Raw genomic sequence first — 17,500 nt, 5'->3', positions numbered from 1 at the left:
TCTGGGATGGTAAGAGGGTTGATGTGGATAAGTGGGTATGTTGTGTGGATGGGCGAATGAGGTAGTGCTGGTGTGGGTGTGGGATGTGGTATGGACCGGGGTGTGGGTGGATGTGGATAACAGGGTATGTTGTGTGGGTATGGTGGTGTGGTGGGTGTAGTGGTGTGGATGTGGGGTTGGGTTCATTTTATCCCCCCTCTAATGATTTTATAGAGTAACGTAGGCCATGCAGCGGCAAACGCCCTTGTGTGAGTATGTGCGCATGCAAATTAGTATGTCTAGTTTATACATACATACATACATACATACATACAGTGTAAATATATACGGTATGCATCTGTATATATCTGTGTAGTGAAATTTACACAAAAGGGTTGCACTTAAGATAGGAGGGTTAGGGAAAGTGAAAGCAGGAAATATATATATAGTGTGTGTGTGTGAAATCGGTGTTCAGGAGAATGGAGAGGTAGGGAGAGAAAATTAGTGAGAGTAAAAAGGTTTAAGAGAGAGAGAGAGAGAGAGAGAGAGAGAGAGAGAGAGAGATTTAAAGTAATAATAAAACTTTAATCAGATGCATTGTGATAAGAGGATCAATATTTACCGGAGAGAGAGAGAGAGAGAGAGAGAGAGAGAGATTTAAAGTAATAATAAAACTTTAATCAGATGCATTGTGATAAGAGAATCAATATTTACCGCAGAGAGAGAGAGAGAGAGAGAGAGAGAGAGAGAGAGAGAATTAACGAGAGGATAAAAGGGTTGAGAGAAAGTACTGGTTAGAGAGGAGAAGAGAGGGAAACGAGGAAGTGGAATGGCAGGGATGGGAGAGGAGGAAAGGAAAGGAAGAAAGGAGGAGGAAAGAGAAAAGGAAGGAAGGAGGGAAGGAGGAGTGGTTACTAGTTCTCTCCATTGTTTTATTGCATCTAACAACATGCTTTTATTTTTTTTATTTATTTATTTTTTTTGAGCGAGTCACAGCTCCCATGAACCCTGCTGTGGGCCCTCATTCTAGTTGGTTTTGGGAGCTCCGAAACACCTCTTCTTTAGCGATTTATTTTTGGATATGGCTAGTTAATATCCTTTTGCACGTTATCTTTGCAGAGTATGGCAATAACAGAATGATCTAGGCAACACGAAGGACAGTAAGATGCAAAAAGCAAAATAAGTCGCTTAGAAAATGGTGTTAGGAAGCCTTCTTGAGCGATGAGAATACGAACCATGGTCACATCATCTCTAGTAATTTGTCCAGGCGAATGGCAAATTATTTTATTAATCAAAAATTGAATATAGTGACTTGAAAATATTTATAGTTCCCAATTTATCTTGTCTTATACAGCCTAGTCTTTAGCCGACCTTTATTTATTTATTTATTTATTTTTTTGCACAGTTAGGAAGAGAAATCCACCAAATTATTAGTCTTTATTTTATTAAGTTTTTGTTAGTTTGTCTTTATTGAACTCGGGGGAAATAAAGTCAACCTGATTTTTTTGTGGTCACTTTTTAAACCAGAGAGAAATTCATTTGTTCTGTGTTTTTATATATAAGACATTTCATATATTATTTCCTTATTTATCCGCCTATTTATGTATCTGTCTGTCTATCTATCTGTCTGTCTGTCTAGGCCATTTATTAGCTGCCATGCTTAGTACACTATTTTTCCCGTCACTTCGAAAGGTCCATCGATATTTTGAAGTGATGTGACAGTGGAAGCGACATTGTGAGGAACAGAAAGAGAGAGAGAGAGAGAGAGAGAGAGAGAGAGAGAGAGAGAGAAATACTTGGACACAGCGATTTAGTCGAGTGGAACTTGGAGTTTTTGAATAATGCAAGAGATAAGCTTACTCACCAAAACGTGCACAATGCATGAAGGGAGAGATTATGAAAACTGGATGAGAGAGAGAGAGAGAGAGAGAGAGAGAGAGAGAGAGAGAGAGAGAGAGAGAGAGAGAGAGAGAGAGAAGGGGGGGAGGAAAGATGGGATGAAGAAACACCCGCAGAAAGTTACCCCCTCCCCGTTGTCTCTCTCTCTTCTGCTGTGCTATCCTTTTCTCCTGCGCCTATGCACTATATTAGGATTAAGGCCGGACCACCTCGTAGGGACCGTAAGGTCTGTGTGGTCTGTGTATCTATGTAACTCCATGTAACTCTCTCTCTCTCTCTCTCTCTCTCTCTCTCTCTCACCGAGGACATGAGGATTCTCAGCAGTCCCAAGATTCCAAAACTTTTCCAATCGCTTCATCCATTTTACGATCATGAAATCTGCAAATGTTTCCGCCTTGTCGCCCTTCACCCAGCAGTTGAATTGGGGACCTGGATGGAATTTTGACGGTTGTGGGTCTTGTTCTAGGGGAGGATTAGGACCAAAAAGCATATTTGTTAATTTGAGAGATGGCAATTTTAGGCCAGGTGAGAGAGAGAGAGAGAGAGAGAGAGAGAGAGAGGTATGTTAATTAGATGGAGATGGCAGTTGTAGGCCAAGTGAGAGAGAGAGAGAGAGACAGAGAGAGAGAGAGAGAGAGAGAGAGAGAGAGAGGTACCGTATAAAAAACTCATACCTACCTATAACACAGACTCATCAAAATTCCCACTACCTCAACGTAATATTTGAGGTATTGGATTTGCCCAGTTCCCTCAGGTGAAGGCAGACTGATTATAGAGTTATCCTGACCTACACGAGTCCCCACTTTAGCGAAACAAGTTTGGGGAGTGTAGCGAGAAAAGCCGCTTAGTTCGCTGACATTAGAAGTATATTGAATAAATCGGAAAAAAATGTGGATAAGGGACGAAAATGTCGGCCATTAGTAGGTTGGAATAAATTTGCATAGGCTTGGAATAATTTGCATAAGCTAGAAATGATTTGCATGGGCTAGTAATAATTTGCATACGCTAGGAATAATTTGCATACGCTAGGAATAATTTGAAACTATGAACATTAATTTGTTAATGCACATTTATTAATTTAATTATCACTGTGTTGCTATGTTGTTTTTCTCATTTTTTAATCCTCCTCCTCCTCCTCCTCCTCCTCCTCCTCCTCCTCCTCCTCCTCTTTCATCTAAATTCCTCCATTCGTGTCTCTCATTCCTCTCATCCATCTTCTCCTTTTGCTCATTCCATTCATACTCGTCCTTCTTCCACTTCTCCTCCTCCATCCTCCTCCTCCTCATGTTCCTCCATCTCATGCTCCTCCTCCTCCTCCTCCTCATCATCATCATCATCATCATCATCATCATCATCATCATCAGTCTTCTCCATTTCCTCCTTATCCTTTGTCTTCTCCACTATCTCCTCCTCCTCCTCTTCCTCCTCCTCCTCCTCCTCCATCATCTAATCTCTTCTGCACACTGATTGCTCTTCCTTCTCCCATCTTCTTTCCTTCCTCCTCCTCCTCTCCTTCCCCTTCCGCTTCCTCCTCCTCCTCCTTTTGTCCTTCACTTAAGGCGTTATAAAAGTAAGTTTGCAGAAACCACCATCTCTCTCTCTCTCTCTCTCGATAGATAGATAGATAGATAGATAGATAGGTTGGTTGGTTGGTAGGTAGGTAGGTAAGTAGGCAGGTGGGTAGATGGATAGATAGATAGACAGATAGTTCTTCGTTTCCCCTTCCTCTTCCAGCAGACGTGTTACTTTCTTTTATTTTCTTTTTATTTTATTTTTATTCTTTTTGGCACTTTTATCAATTTCTCTTCCTTCTCTTACTTTCTCCAACTCTTTTCTTTAGTTTCTCCTGTCTTGTTTCTCTCTGTTTTCCTGTCTTTATGTCTCTCTCTCTTTCCTTCCCTTCGCTCCACTGCCACCTTCTCCACGCCCCGGATTGCTCAAGCGTCTATCTGTCTTTTCATCCCTTCACTGCACACCAATACCATCTCAGGCTCTCTTCTCATTGGCCCCCATTTTTCTTGTCTCTCTTGTTTTTGCTTTTATTTTTCTTGCCAGTTTTGTTTTTGTAATTTTCTTCCTGTTTTCCTGTTATTTTTTATTTTTTTCGCTGGTTTCTTAATGGCACTCTCTCTCTCTCTCTCTCTCTCTCTCTCTCTCTCTCTCTCTCTCTCTCTCTCACACACACACACACACACACACACACACACTCACACACACACACACACACACACACACACACACACACACACACACACACACACACACACACACACACACACACACACACACACATTTTCCATTCAGGGTTAACAAGCAGACTCCAGTCATCATCTCCACCAGCGTACACCCCACCCCAAACACTGCTTTCTTCGCCAGCTTTCACCACCTTAGCTGTGACCTTTATTTTTTTAATGATTATTTTCTCTTATTTCACTGACCCTGCCTAGGTATTTATTCTTCTGTCTGTCTGTTTGTCTATCAGTCTCTGCATTTGTCTGTCTTTTATCTGTCTGGGTCTGTCTGTCTGTCTGTGTACCTACCTACTACCTACCTATCTATTTTTCTCTCTGTCTATCTATCTATCTGCCTACCTGTTTGTCTATTAAGGTTTTGCAACAAGATGAAGAGAGGCTTGGCATGGCATGGCGTGAAAGAGCAAAGGAATGAGTCAACACAAAAGAGGTGTTTGGCAAAGTAACCTACCCCCTCTACCTCCATCCCTTCCTTCATTCCTTCTCCCTCTCCCTTCTCCTTCCCTCCCTCCTCCCTTCTCTCCCCTTCCCCTCCCTCGTCCCTCTCCCTCTTCTCCCCCTTCAATTTCTTCAACTTTCCGCGTGAGAGTTGCCAGGGAAGGCGAGGAAGCTTTGTCGATATTGACTGACTGATTGGCGGGGTGAGAGAGAGAGAGAGAGAGAGAGAGAGAGAGAGAGAGAGAGAGAGAGAGAGAGAGAGAGAGAACGTGTGTGTGTGTGTGTGTGTGTGTGTGAGAGAGAGAGAGAGAGAGAGAGAGAGGGAAGGGGGGGACATGACCACATCTGCTGCATTACGTCTGGTCTAACACACACACACACACACACACACACACACACACACACACACACACACACACACACACACACACACACACCCCACACACACACACGCTTCTCAAACGCAAACGTGCAACTTTAACATGCATTTACAATCACTCTAAGCAAAGAATCACATGTTTGTATCCACGAAGCAAGAGCCTGGTGCATGACCCCATCCCCCTTGTATCAGAATTACAAAGGCTTATGTATATGGAATGAGGCTAAACCATAACATGAAAGGAATTATAAAACACTGAGAAGGCATGAATAAGGAAGGTACTGTTTTGTGCTTGTCTGTCTGTCTGTCGCTCTGTCTCTCTTGTCTATCTCTCTGTCTGTCTGTTTGTCTGTCTCTCTGTCGGCCGGTCTGTCTGTAAGTCTCTCTCCCTTCTGAGTCTATCTGTCGGCCTGTCTGTCTTTCTTGTATCTGTCGGCTGTCTGTCAGTGTGTCTTTTGTAATGTGTGTGTGTGTGTGTGTGTGTGTGTGTGTGTGTGTGTGTGTGTGTGTGTGTGTGTGTGTGTGTGTGTGTGTGTGTGTGTGTGTGCGCGTGCGTGCGTGCATTTTTCCTTTTTTTTTTTTTTTGGTCCTTCCGTCGACTAATAGATCAGACAAAGTTCCACTCCCTAATTAGTATTCTGTTTTGCCGCCAGCTTTTTTTTTTTTTTCCTCCTCGCAGACACCACCAACACAATTAGGCATTTTATGGACGCTGAAAGGACACTTTTATTTACTTTACTTCTTTCAATCAATTTTTTTTTTAACCTTTCGCCACTAGCGCTTTCATTGTCTAGGCAAAACTGTCCTGTGCTTAATGAAAAGGTTAAAATGGGGGCAGAGATCATGAGGCGCTTAACCACGGTGCTCAAATCAGTAACTTAGTCCTTTGAGCCTGTGGTGGGTTACTCGCTCACTATCCTAGGTCACAAGGTCACTGCATCAACCTAATTACCCCATTTACTTCTAGTTTTTTCTTGGGTATAGTTTCGGGCAGGATTATCGCCCCATTTTTTTTTACACGAACAGTTATGAAACGATTACATATTAGTCTGAAAAATTCCCTGGGTCCCTAATATCGCCTCACTGGGTATTAGAAGTTATCGTTCACTGTCCCGTATTTATCGTGTTGATGTGGATCGATGTCACTGTCCGCAGCGGTACCTGTTTTCCCCACGTGGCCAAAAAGGGTGATTGGACACCTGGGTCGAGAGGTGAGTACTGCCCGCCCTACGAATTGAACCCTGGCTCTATCGGGTTGGCATTTTCGTAACTATTGCCACTAATCGGATCATTTTGATAACGTCCTGCATCCATAAAAGCAATTGGATTAACTTTCTCTGCTATACAAAGCTTGGAATTATCCCTTAACAAACACGTATTACCGACTCATTTCCGACGTATATTTCCAACGCATAATTTCGAAACATGTCTGACGCATATTTCCGACGCATAATTCTGAAGCATATTTCTGACTCATATTTCCGACGCATATTTCCGACGCATTTTCTGACGCATATTCTGACGCATATTTCCGTCTTATATTCCCTACATATATTTCCGACGCATATTTCTGAAGCGTATTTCCTACTTATTTCCGACGCATATTTCTGACGCATATTTCTGATGCATATTTCCTACCTATTTCCGACGCATATTTCTGACGCATATTGCTGATGTATATTTCTGACGCATATTTCCGACGCATATTTCCTTAAGTGTCCTACTTATATTTCCGAAGCATATTTCTGACTCATTTCCGACGCACAATTCTGACGCATACTTCTCGGCCGCGTTGCTGTGCTTTATCATCCAAATATAAATTCATGAGTCAGTAAACACAGAAAGCCACTCCATTTTTGTCTCCCCTCTGACTGTCTTCATTTTCTGTTCCGTGATATGACGCTCCCTCCCCATTAATACTTTGCCAGCGTGGGTATGGGTTGATAATGGCTGTCACTCTTCCTCCATATATAATTCTACAGAAAGAATAAAACGGAGGTATAAGTGGGTATGAGATAGGTGTTAAGGGTGAGGTCTGTCAGTAGTCTGGATCAGTGTTCTGCCCTGGTTATCAGCAACACTATAACTAACCTTGTCTCATCCTAAATAGAGAGAGAGAGAGAGAGAGAGAGAGAGAGAGAGACAAGGATAAAAAGGAGGAAGACGAGAAGGAAGAAGGAGAGAGATGAGAAAGAAAAGATTGAACAAGTCAAAGGTAGTGAGGATGAAGAGAGAAAAAAAGGAGGAAAATTAAAGAAAATGGGATAGAGAAGAAATTGAAGACGGAGAGAGAGAGAGAGAGAGAGAGAGAGAGAGAGAGAGAGAGAGATGGAAAAGGAAGGAAAGGGAAAAAGAAGAAGAGGGAATACGAGAAAAAGAGGAGAAGGAAGGAAGTTGGAGAGGGTGAGAAAGAGAAAGACAGAGAGGAGGAAGAGCGAGGAGGAAGGACTGGGAGGAGTAATATTAGATTCAGAGGAGAGAGTGAACGGGAAAGAGGAAAGAGAGAACGAAGCAGAGAAGAGGAGGAGGAGGAGGAAAAAAGGAGGAGGAGGAAGAGAAAGAACGAAGTAGACAAGAGGAGGAGGAAGAGGAGGAGGAGGAAGAAAGGAAGAAAAAGAACAAGGAGGAGGAAGAAAAAAGAAAGGGGAAATCTAAAAGGAAAAGGAGAAACAGGAGAAGGAAGAGAAAGGGAAGGAGGAAGGAGGGAAGAAGAAAAAGGAGAAGGATGAGTAAGAGATGACGAGAGAGAGAGAGAGAGAGAGAGAGAGAGAGAGAGAGAGATTTGCCACTTGTAAGAGGAAGCGAATCTCAGAGCTCCAAAGAGAAAGCGAGACAAAAAAATGATAAAGAAATTGAAAAATGAAAATGAAGAGGGAATGAGGAAGAGGAAGGGGAACAGAAGAAGAATACGAAGAAAGGGAAGAGGATGAAGGGAGAGAGAGAGAGAGAGAGAGAGGGAGGAAAAAGAGGAGGAGGGAGACTAATGTTTGCAATCATAGCCTTAAAGAGAGAGTGGGAGGGATAGGAAACTTTGGGTGAGGAGAGAGAGAGAGAGAGAGAGAGGTAGTGAATCTGACCTCCGGAGAGAGAGTGAGAGGGGCAGGGAGAGGCTAAGGAGAATTTGTGGGCAGGGGAGAATTTGTGGGCAGGGTGTAGCAATCTGGGGGAGAATTTGTATCTAGGGGAAAAATTGTGGGAGCCCCAGAATTAGGTGGAGTGCTGGGGGGAGGGGGAAGTTTGGCGTGTTTTGGGGGAGGTTTGGCGGGTTTAGGGGGAGGTTTGGCGGGTTTAGGGGGAGGTTTGGCGGGTTTAGGGGGAGGTTTGGCGGGTTTAGGGGGAGGTTTAGTAGGTTACTAGGGTTGTTACGTGGGTCTGGATGATGTTTGGCGGGTTTCTTGAGAGGCTGGCGGGTTTGGGGGAGGTTGGCGGGTCTTGGGGGGAGGTTTGGCGGGTTTTGGGGGGAGGTTGGCTGGTTTTTGGGAGAGGCTTGGCGAGTTGTGGGAAGATTTGGCGGATTTGTAGGGAGATTTGGCGGGTTTCTGAAGAGGTTGGGGAAGGATGTGTGCCTACGTTGTTTTTACTGCAGTGCTGTAGTTAACATCCTTATTTTAATTTTTCTTTGAGGTAAAAAAGAAAAACTGATTTTAACCATTATCACGCACATATAGGATCACCTTCACACACACACACACACACAAAACCTCTTGGCAAAAAATCCATCCTCGCCACTCTCTCTCTCTCTCTCTCTCTCTCTCTCAACAATGATTCACCCCCTCCCATCTCACTCCTCTTTAGTCTTCCTCTCATTGTTATTCCTCGTCCTCTTCCTCTTTTTCCTCTCTCTCACGCTCTCACTCTCTCTTTAAGTTGTAATTCACGCCTGCCCTGCCTCTCCTTCCTCTCTTCAAACACCTGATTTTCCTCCCTCCTCCTCCTCCTCCTCCTCCTCCTCCAGTCTTTCCTTTTCCCTTTTCTTCCTTTTTCATTTCATCTTCGTTGTCTTTTTATCTTCCTCTGCCCCCACCCACCTCTTCCTCTTCCTTCTCTTTTTATCTTTCTCCACTCACACACACACACACACACACACACACACACACACACACACACACACACACACACACACACACACACACACACACACACACACACACACACACACACACACACACACACACACACACACACACACACACACACACATGCACACACACACACCTCTTGGCAGAAAATCCATCCTCCCCACTCTCTCTCTTTCTCTCTCTCTCTAAAAATCGTGAATTCTGTCCCACTCAGGTTCCGGATAAACTCCTTGAAGGTAATAATGATGAACGCTGTTTCGATCCTTGCTCCTTGGCGATGAGAGCCCGACCCTTTCACAACGAGGACGCCTTTTCCATTTCTTGTCATCCCCAAACAATTTTCCTCAAGCTATTTAGTCTCTTAGGCGGGATGATCAAGACTGCAATATACCTAACGACAGCCGATCGAAGAGTAGCAAGCCTCTCGGTCTCTAGCTTCTTATTGACCTCCCTCCTTCCCTCCCTTCTTCTCTACCTCCCTTACTCCCTACTTCAGTGTCTCCCTTCATTCCTTCACCCCCCCCCGCTCGTTCTCTTTCTCCTTATCAGTCTCACTTTCCCCCTGCCTCTCAAGGTTCCCCCTGCCTACCCTTTCTCCACCCCCTCCCTTTTTCTCCTTTTCCAAGCGTCCCTCCTTCACTCTCTCCGTCCCAGACCCTGTACTTCCTTCCTTGTCTCCCTCCTTCCTTTCCTCCCTGCCATCTTCCTCCGTAACTCCTTCCTTCGCTGCTTCCCTACCTCCTTCTTCCTGCACATTTGTTCACGACACTTCCTTTCCATCTTTTCTTGGCTCCTCCCTACATCCTTTCCTTCCAGTGACTGTCTCTCTGCCCTCCTCCCTCCATCCCTCCATCACAGTCTGTCTTCCTCCCTCCCGCACAGTCTTTCTCCCTTCCCTCCTCTCTCACTCACAATCTTTCTCCTTCCTTCACAATTTCACCCTCCCTCCCTCCCTTCCTCCCATCTCTGCCACTTCTCATACCTCATTTCTTCCCTCCCTCCCTGCCTTCCTCCCTCCCTCCCTCCTAACCTTCGTGCCGCCGAGCCTGCCTGCCTGCCTGTATGACTGCGGCACCTCCATAACGTAGGCAGCACCATGCCTGCTATTCAAAGCACTGCCTAACCATCCTCTGTTCATTCATATTTACACCTTCATATTCACACCTTCATATTTACACCTTCATATTTACGCCATCATATTTACTCCTTCATAACTACACCTTCATATTTACACCTTCATATCTACACCTTCATATTTACACCTTCATACTTACACCTTCATATTTACACCATATTTACACCTTCATATTAACACCTTCATATTTTCACCTTCATATTTACATTATATTTACACCTTCATATTAACACCTTCATATTTTCACCTTCATATTTCATCTTCATATTTACACCTTCATATTAACACCTTCATATTTTCACCTTCATATTTACACCTTCATGTTTACTGTACACCTTCATATTTACACCATATTTACACCTTCATACTTACACTTTCATACTTACGCCTTCATATTTACACCTTCATATTAACACCTTCATAATTTCACCTACATATTTTCACCTTCATACTTACACCTTCATATTAACACCTTCATATTTTCACCTTCATATTTACACCTTCATATTTACACCTTCATATTTACACCTTCATATTTACACCTTCATATTTACACCTTCATATTTACACCTTCATACTTACACCTTCATATTAACACCTTCATATTTTCACCTTCATACTTACACCTTCATATTTACACCTTCATACTTACACCTTCATACTTACACCTTCATATTTACACCTTCATATTAACACCTTCATATTTACACCTTCATATTTACACCTTCATATTTACACCTTCATACTTACACCTTCATACTTACACCTTCATATTTACACCTTCATACTTACACCTTCATACTTACACCTTCATACTAGCCTTTATCTGCTTCATCCTAACTACTGCATGTCATACTATTTTATTAAACTCATTCTACGTACAGTACATTCTTGATTCTATGCTCTCCTCACTCTAACTTGGCGTAAAATTGCTTTCTTTCCTTCTCAGATGCTTAGCTATAACTAGAGATTGCTAGAATGTGGTAATAGTCACGAAGAAGTCCAGTTGTCTTATTCTGGCACTGAGCTAAGGGAGATAGGCTGTGTGTGTGTGTGTGTGTGTGTGTGTGTGTGTGTGTGTGTGTGTGTGCGTGTGCCGTGGTATGCGCATCTGCATATGTGGAGAAACGTAATTGTGATTTGGTTTGAGAGTCGTGTGTGTGTGTGTGTGTGTGTGTGTGTGTGTGTGTGTGTGTGTAGTGAGCAGAACACACAGTTTATGCAGCTTACTCTCGCGTTAGCAGCTGCAACCAACGTTAAACACTTATGAACTCTCTCTCTCTCTCTCTCTCTCTCTCTCTCTCACTTTATACCAGGGGTGAAGGTGGGGATTTGGAGGTGAGAGAGGATATCGTTGGGAATTGCTTTTGAAGAGAGAGAGAGAGAGAGAGAGAGAGAGAGAGAGAGAGAGAGAGAGAGAGAGAGTACCTGGTGAGGGAGGTGAGGGAGGGAGGGAGATTAGGGAGCCTTGGAGCTGGAGGCGGGGGGCAAAAAATTGGGAGAAAAGTGGATTTGTGAGATGCAAGGGCGGGGAGACTGTGGAGGCTGACAAAGGTGGAAGAGAGGACATGCTAGTAGTAGTAGTAGTAGTAGTAACAGTAGTAGCACAGCCAGGAAGAGGTTAAATGGGAGACTATATTTCTCTTACTTTAACCTGGTCAATATTTTCGTCCTCTTGCAGCTTATTTCACGTAGCTCAGTGGCAGCAAAACACAATACTTACGTTCTGCAGTCTTGCCATTGCACTTCTCCGTGATTAGCGCCATAGTCTAGTGTAAATCTAATGGTATAACTGAGCCCTCTCCTCTCCCTTTCCTCCTCTCTCCAATTTTCTCTCCCATTTCTCTCTCTACCCTTCCCTATCCTCTCCCTTTCTCTCTCCTCTCCTCATCCTGGCTCTTTTCCGTTCCTCTCACCTCCCCTCTCCCTTTCCTCCCTCTTCCTTTCCCGGTTGTTCCTTCCCACTTTCTCCCCTCCTTTCTCTCCCCTCTCATCTCTTCCATTTCCCTTCTCCTCTCCCCTCCCCTCTCCTTATCGTCTCTCCTCTCTCCCACATTCTCCCTCCCTTTTCTCCCCTTCTCTCCCCTCCAGCATCTCAACTTTGATAGTTTCTCTCCCCCGACTCCTCCTACGTACCTAGTCCTCAAGTTTTCCTCCTCCCTCCCTGTCTCCCTCCTCTTCCCTCCCTCCCATCCTCCCTCCAGGCACCTCCTATCAACCAGTAACTCAGCCTTTTTCCTCCTCCCTCCCCTTCCCTTCCCTTCCCTTCCCCTCCCCTCCCCTCCCCTCCCCTCCCCTTCCCTTTCCTTCCCTTCCCTTCCCTTCCCTTCCCTTCCCTTCCTCTTGCCTTGCCTTGCCTTGCCTTGCCTTCCCTCCCCTCCTTCCCTCCCTCCAGGCACCCACTACAGTACCTACCTATGGATCAGCAGCTTTCCTCTTCCTTCCCTTCGCTTCCCTTCCCTCTCTCTTCCCTTCCTTCTCTCCCTTCCCTTCCCTCTCTCTTCCCTTCCCTCTCTCCCTTCCCTTCCTTCTCTCACTCGCATAATATATTGTCGTTTCAGATATTTCACCTCGATATTACCATCTCTCGTTGCCGTTCACATATTCTACCTTGATCCTCTCTTTCTCTCTCTCTCTCTCTCTCTCTCTCTCTCTCTCCGACTCCATAAACACATTTGCCTCGTGATTAATTTTTACACTACGCATGACCTATTATTATTTTTTTTAATTTACTACTTTGTTAAATCTACATGAATGGCGTGAAAAACACACAAGGGAATAGTGTCTTTCATGAAATACACACGGTAGAATTTTACATTGCCTGAAAAACATACACTGGAATATTGACTTTCGTGAAAAACATACAGTAGAATATTATATTGCCTGAAATACATACCTGGGAATATTAACTTCCACGAAAAACACATAACAGAATATTTTCGTGCGTGAAGTACACACAGGGGATCATTGCCTTTCATGAAAAACACACCACAGAATATTACCCTGCGTGAGAAACATACCTTGAATATTAACTCTCATGAAATACGCAGCAGAATATTATCACAGTGCCACATGCTGAAATGAATCGCTACAGAAAAAGTATTACCATATCTAAGCAAGCCAGAGTGTGACTGTATATAGGAATTACGAAGCTTAGTTCCATAGGAGGTTTAACTTGATGGATTTTCTAGGGGTAATTTTTCCCCTAGAAGTTATTAAAAAGGGAAGCATTATTTTATTAATTTTTTAGTTATTCCTAAAATTCGATGCTGAAAATTAGATGAGGCAGCTTATTGAGAGAGAGAGAGAGAGAGAGAGAGAGAGAGAGAGAGAGAGAGAGAGAGAGAGAGAGAGAGAGATTAATAGACAGATAGGTGGGTAGATAGTTAGGTAGGTATAGAGAGACAGATGAACAGGTAGGCTGATGGAGAGAGAGAGAGAGAGAGAGAGAGAGAGAGAGAGAGAGATTAATAGATAGATAGGTAGGCATAGAGAGACAGATGAACAGGTAGACTGATGGAGAGAGAGAGAGAGAGAGAGAGAGGCAGGCCAATTTTCTCGTCGCAAAAATATCACCACTTTTTCAATTACAACTGAACAGACAAAATTTTCTGCACATTTGACTCCAATAACATGAGAAAAAAAATATATGTTAAATTCAAACCTGCACTTACGGTTCAAGGAAGAGGAATATAAGATAGGAATTTCGCCCTTGTTTTCTGGATTCTGCGACTCGCTCTGTTCGCGTCTCACTAATACAGTGCTCTCTCTCTCTCTCTCTCTCTCTCTCTCTCTTGGCATTTATATGTTTATCAGTCTGTAACTATATCTATCAGTCTATTCTATCTTTTTACCATATGTCTATCTATCTATCTGTCTGTCTGTCTGTCTTTCTCGGCATTTATATCTGTATCTATCTGTAACTCTGTCAGTCTATCTATTCTATCTATCTACCATCTGTCTGTTTATCTGTCTGTCTGTCTGTCTGTCTGTCTGTCTGTTGTATATATGTATGTATGTATGTATGTCTGTCTCATTTGTCTATCTATCTATCCTCGTTCAAGGTCCTATAGATTTATTTTGCAATCCACTTATTTTTGTATCTCCTCCTCCTCCTCCTTCTCCTCCTCCTCCTCCTCCTCTTTATTCTCCCATTTATTCCTCCTTTGTCTGGCTCTTCCTCTGCCTATTGTCTCCTTTGCATTTCTTTTGGATTTTTATTCCCCCCCCCCAGAAAAGGAACCCAAGGCTGAGGGCATGCAAATCTCGCTTCCAATAAGTGTTGAGTAAGTGGCAGTACGTAATGGGTATTCGCACATTATAAAGGCCTGGACATAGTGCTTTTAAAAGATTGGAGGTCATAGGCAGTGGGAAAGCTAGACTGAGCTGGACAGTTCTGGAGTTGACCACTTGCATATCAGTTGGCCCAAGTTCAACCAAAAAAAGAAAAAAAAAAGATAAAATAATTCAATCCTCCATTTTTGTTCATTTTCTTTGTCGACATTTTTCACAGAAAGATAATGATTTTTAATAATTTTCCTGCTCCTAAAATAATTGGTGAAATTAGATAAGTAGATAGATAGATAGACAGCTAGATAGATAGATAGATAGATAGATAGATTAGTGCAGATAGAAAGACAAATTTAAACACTCCCATCGTCCAAGCAAGGAAAGAAATTAGACTTCCTTATGCTGCCTTGAAAAAAATAAAGGCGAGAGGCCCCCTGGTGGCTTTACCTTGCTCCCTGATGCAAAATAAGGAAACTTTAGTGGACAAAAACTGAGAGTAAACCTTGTGTCAGGGATCAGGCCTTGGGTTAGGCACGGGGAAAGAGGTGCTTCGTCTGCCTACCTGAGTACCTACCTGCCTGCCTACCTGCCCGTCTGCCTACCTACCTGCCCGCCTGCCTATTTCCTGTCTACCTGCCTTCTACCTGCCAGCCTTTAATTTGCCTGTGTATCTCCTGCCTGACACTTGATTATTATTTGCCTACCTTCCTGCCTAACTCCTGGTTACCTGCCTGCCATGTATCTACCTTCCTTCTGACCTACCTTTCACTTGTCTGCCTATCTCCTCCTTACCTCTTATCTGCCTTTCTGCCTGCCTACATACTCCTTTCCTCTTAGCTTACCTTCTACCTGTCTGCCTGCCTTCTCCTTACCTCTAACGTGCCTAACCCACATCTACAGCCTCACCTCCCACCTTAATACCTACACCTGCCTCACAGCCCACCTGCCACTTACCTGCCGCCCTTAATTAAGCCATTACCTCGCCTGCCTCACCTCCATGCTCATATGCCTGCCTCTCACTGCCTCATATGCATTCCTACACTAACCACAACAGTAGATAGTTAGATAGATAGATAGATAGATAGATTTGTAAGTAGACAGGTATGTAGGTAGGTAGGTGGGTAGGTAGGTAAAGTGATACACTGATTGATAGATTGACTGATTGATAGACAGATAGATAGATAGATAGAATGTTAACGTATATACTATAATTCTTTCACCTTAACTTGGCCAAAATTTTCGTCCTTTTGCAGCTTATTTCACGTAGCTCAGTGGCAGAGAAAATGCTATGCTACGGCCCTGCATCCTTTCCATAGCACTTCTTCGTGACTAGCATCATATTCTAGTGTTATGCTAATGTTACAGCTCGATATTCAAGGTGGAGAGATGGCAGTTTTAGGCCAAGATGGAGTAAGAAGAGTATAGCAGTGATATGATAAAAAATAATCGAACTGAAGGGATTAAAACACACACACACACACACACACACACACACACACACACACACACACACACACACACACACACACACACACACACACACACACACACACACACACACACACACACTAAAATTCACCTCAGTGGCCCCCCGTATCCCTATTAAAAATGACATTCGTAAAATTTCTAGGAACAAACATTCGCTAATAGGGTCAACCATTGCGCGAAAAAATGACACCGCCAAAAATTATCGTGTAAAGAAGTTGGGGAATTGTGTGTGTGTGTGTATGTGTGTGTGTGTGTGTGTGTGTGTGTGTGTGTGTGTGTGTGTGTGTGTGTGTGTGTTTGAGAGAAGAGCATAGATGGAGAAGGGAACAGGTAGGAAGAGAGAGAGAGAGAGAGAGAGAGAGAGAGAGGGGGAATGTTCTGGGAAGCATGCCTTTAGTTAACTCGACGAGGCCTATGCTCCTTTAGATGTCTCCTTCAGTCCTTCGATACTTCCTTCCTTCCTTTCATCCTTCTATCTTCCTTTCCTCTCTTAATTCTCTTCCTTCTTTCCCTCTCTTAATTCTCTTCCTTCTTTCCCTCTCTTAATTCTCTTCCTTCCTTCCCTCTCTTAATTCTCTTCCTTCCTTCCCTCTTTCTCTCTTCCTTCCTTCAGTCTTTCCTTTCTGCCTTCCACCTCTCTGCCTTCTTTTCTTCCTTCCTTTTTTTCGTTCATTCCGTTCCTCCTTCCTCCCTTCTCTCACTCTTCCTATTCTTATTCTTCATTTTCTTCCTGTTTTATTTTTTGCTTCCTTCTTTCCTTCATCTCTCTTCCTTCCATCTTTCCTTCCATTCTTCCTTCCTTTCCATCCCTCTTCCTCCATCCTTCTTTTCTTTCTTCCTTCCTTTTTTCCCCCTCTAATCATTTGTTTTCATTCCTCCCTCCCTTCCTTCTTTCCTTCCTTCCATCCTTCCTTCCTTCTTTCCTTCCTTCCATCCTTCCTTCCTTCCTTCATTCATTCATTCATTCATTCTTCCTTCCATCCTCTGGCATTCCAGTTGTCTCTCCTTCCCTCCCTCCCTACTTCCTTCTTTCCCTCCCTCCCTCCCTCCCTCCCTCCCTCCCTCATTCAAGTCAAATTCCTCCTTCTCTCTTGTATTCCTCCCCCATACCTTCTCCTCCACTTCCTCTCCCCTCCCTTCTCGCCCCCTCTTTTCCTTTCATCCCTTTCTCTCCCTTCCACATCATTTCCTTCCAGTCCCCTACTCTCACCTCCCTTCCCTCCCCTACTCTCACCTCCCTTCCCTCCCCTCCCTTCCTTTCAGTTCTCTGCCTCTCCCCTCCTCTCCCCTCCCCTGTCCTTCTCCTTCCTTCCCTTTCCTTCCCATTCCCTTCCTTCCCCTCTCCTCCCTTCCCCTCTCTTCCCTACCTTTCTCTCTCCTTTAATACCCCTCAGTTCCCCATCCTTTCTTTTCTTCCCTTTATATTTCTTTTACCTCATCACTCCCTCTCTTCTCCTTCCCTCCTCTTTCCTCTTCCCTTTGTCTTATTCCGTTTCCTTTCCCTCCCGTTTCCCCCTTTTCCCCTTCTCTTCCTCTCTCTTCCCTTCACCTCCCTTCCTCC

At 43.8% G+C, this 17,500-nt stretch overlaps 1 protein-coding gene across 1 annotated transcript in view; it reads right to left on the bottom strand.

The window, feature by feature from the left end:
- The window catches only part of LOC145398888 (protein turtle homolog A-like), a 114,219-nt gene extending 102,292 nt beyond the window's left edge, over nucleotides 1-11,927 (bottom strand). Inside the window, exons 1-2 of the mRNA XM_080271626.1 lie at nucleotides 11,885-11,927; nucleotides 2,179-2,340 (exon numbers count right to left, since the gene is read on the bottom strand). Coding sequence (XP_080127752.1) covers nucleotides 2,179-2,340; nucleotides 11,885-11,927 — 205 coding nt within the window. The remainder of the gene's footprint in view (nucleotides 1-2,178; nucleotides 2,341-11,884) is intronic.
- Between the last annotated feature and the right edge of the window lie 5,573 nt (nucleotides 11,928-17,500).

Source organism: Coenobita brevimanus, chromosome 5 (assembly GCF_032717465.1).
Source record: "Coenobita brevimanus isolate Jiangsu-jjx chromosome 5, ASM3271746v2, whole genome shotgun sequence".
Taxonomy (NCBI): Eukaryota; Metazoa; Arthropoda; class Malacostraca; order Decapoda; family Coenobitidae; genus Coenobita; species Coenobita brevimanus.
The sequence above is the reverse complement of the archived record's forward strand: the minus strand, read 5'-3'. Positions and strand labels throughout refer to the sequence as shown.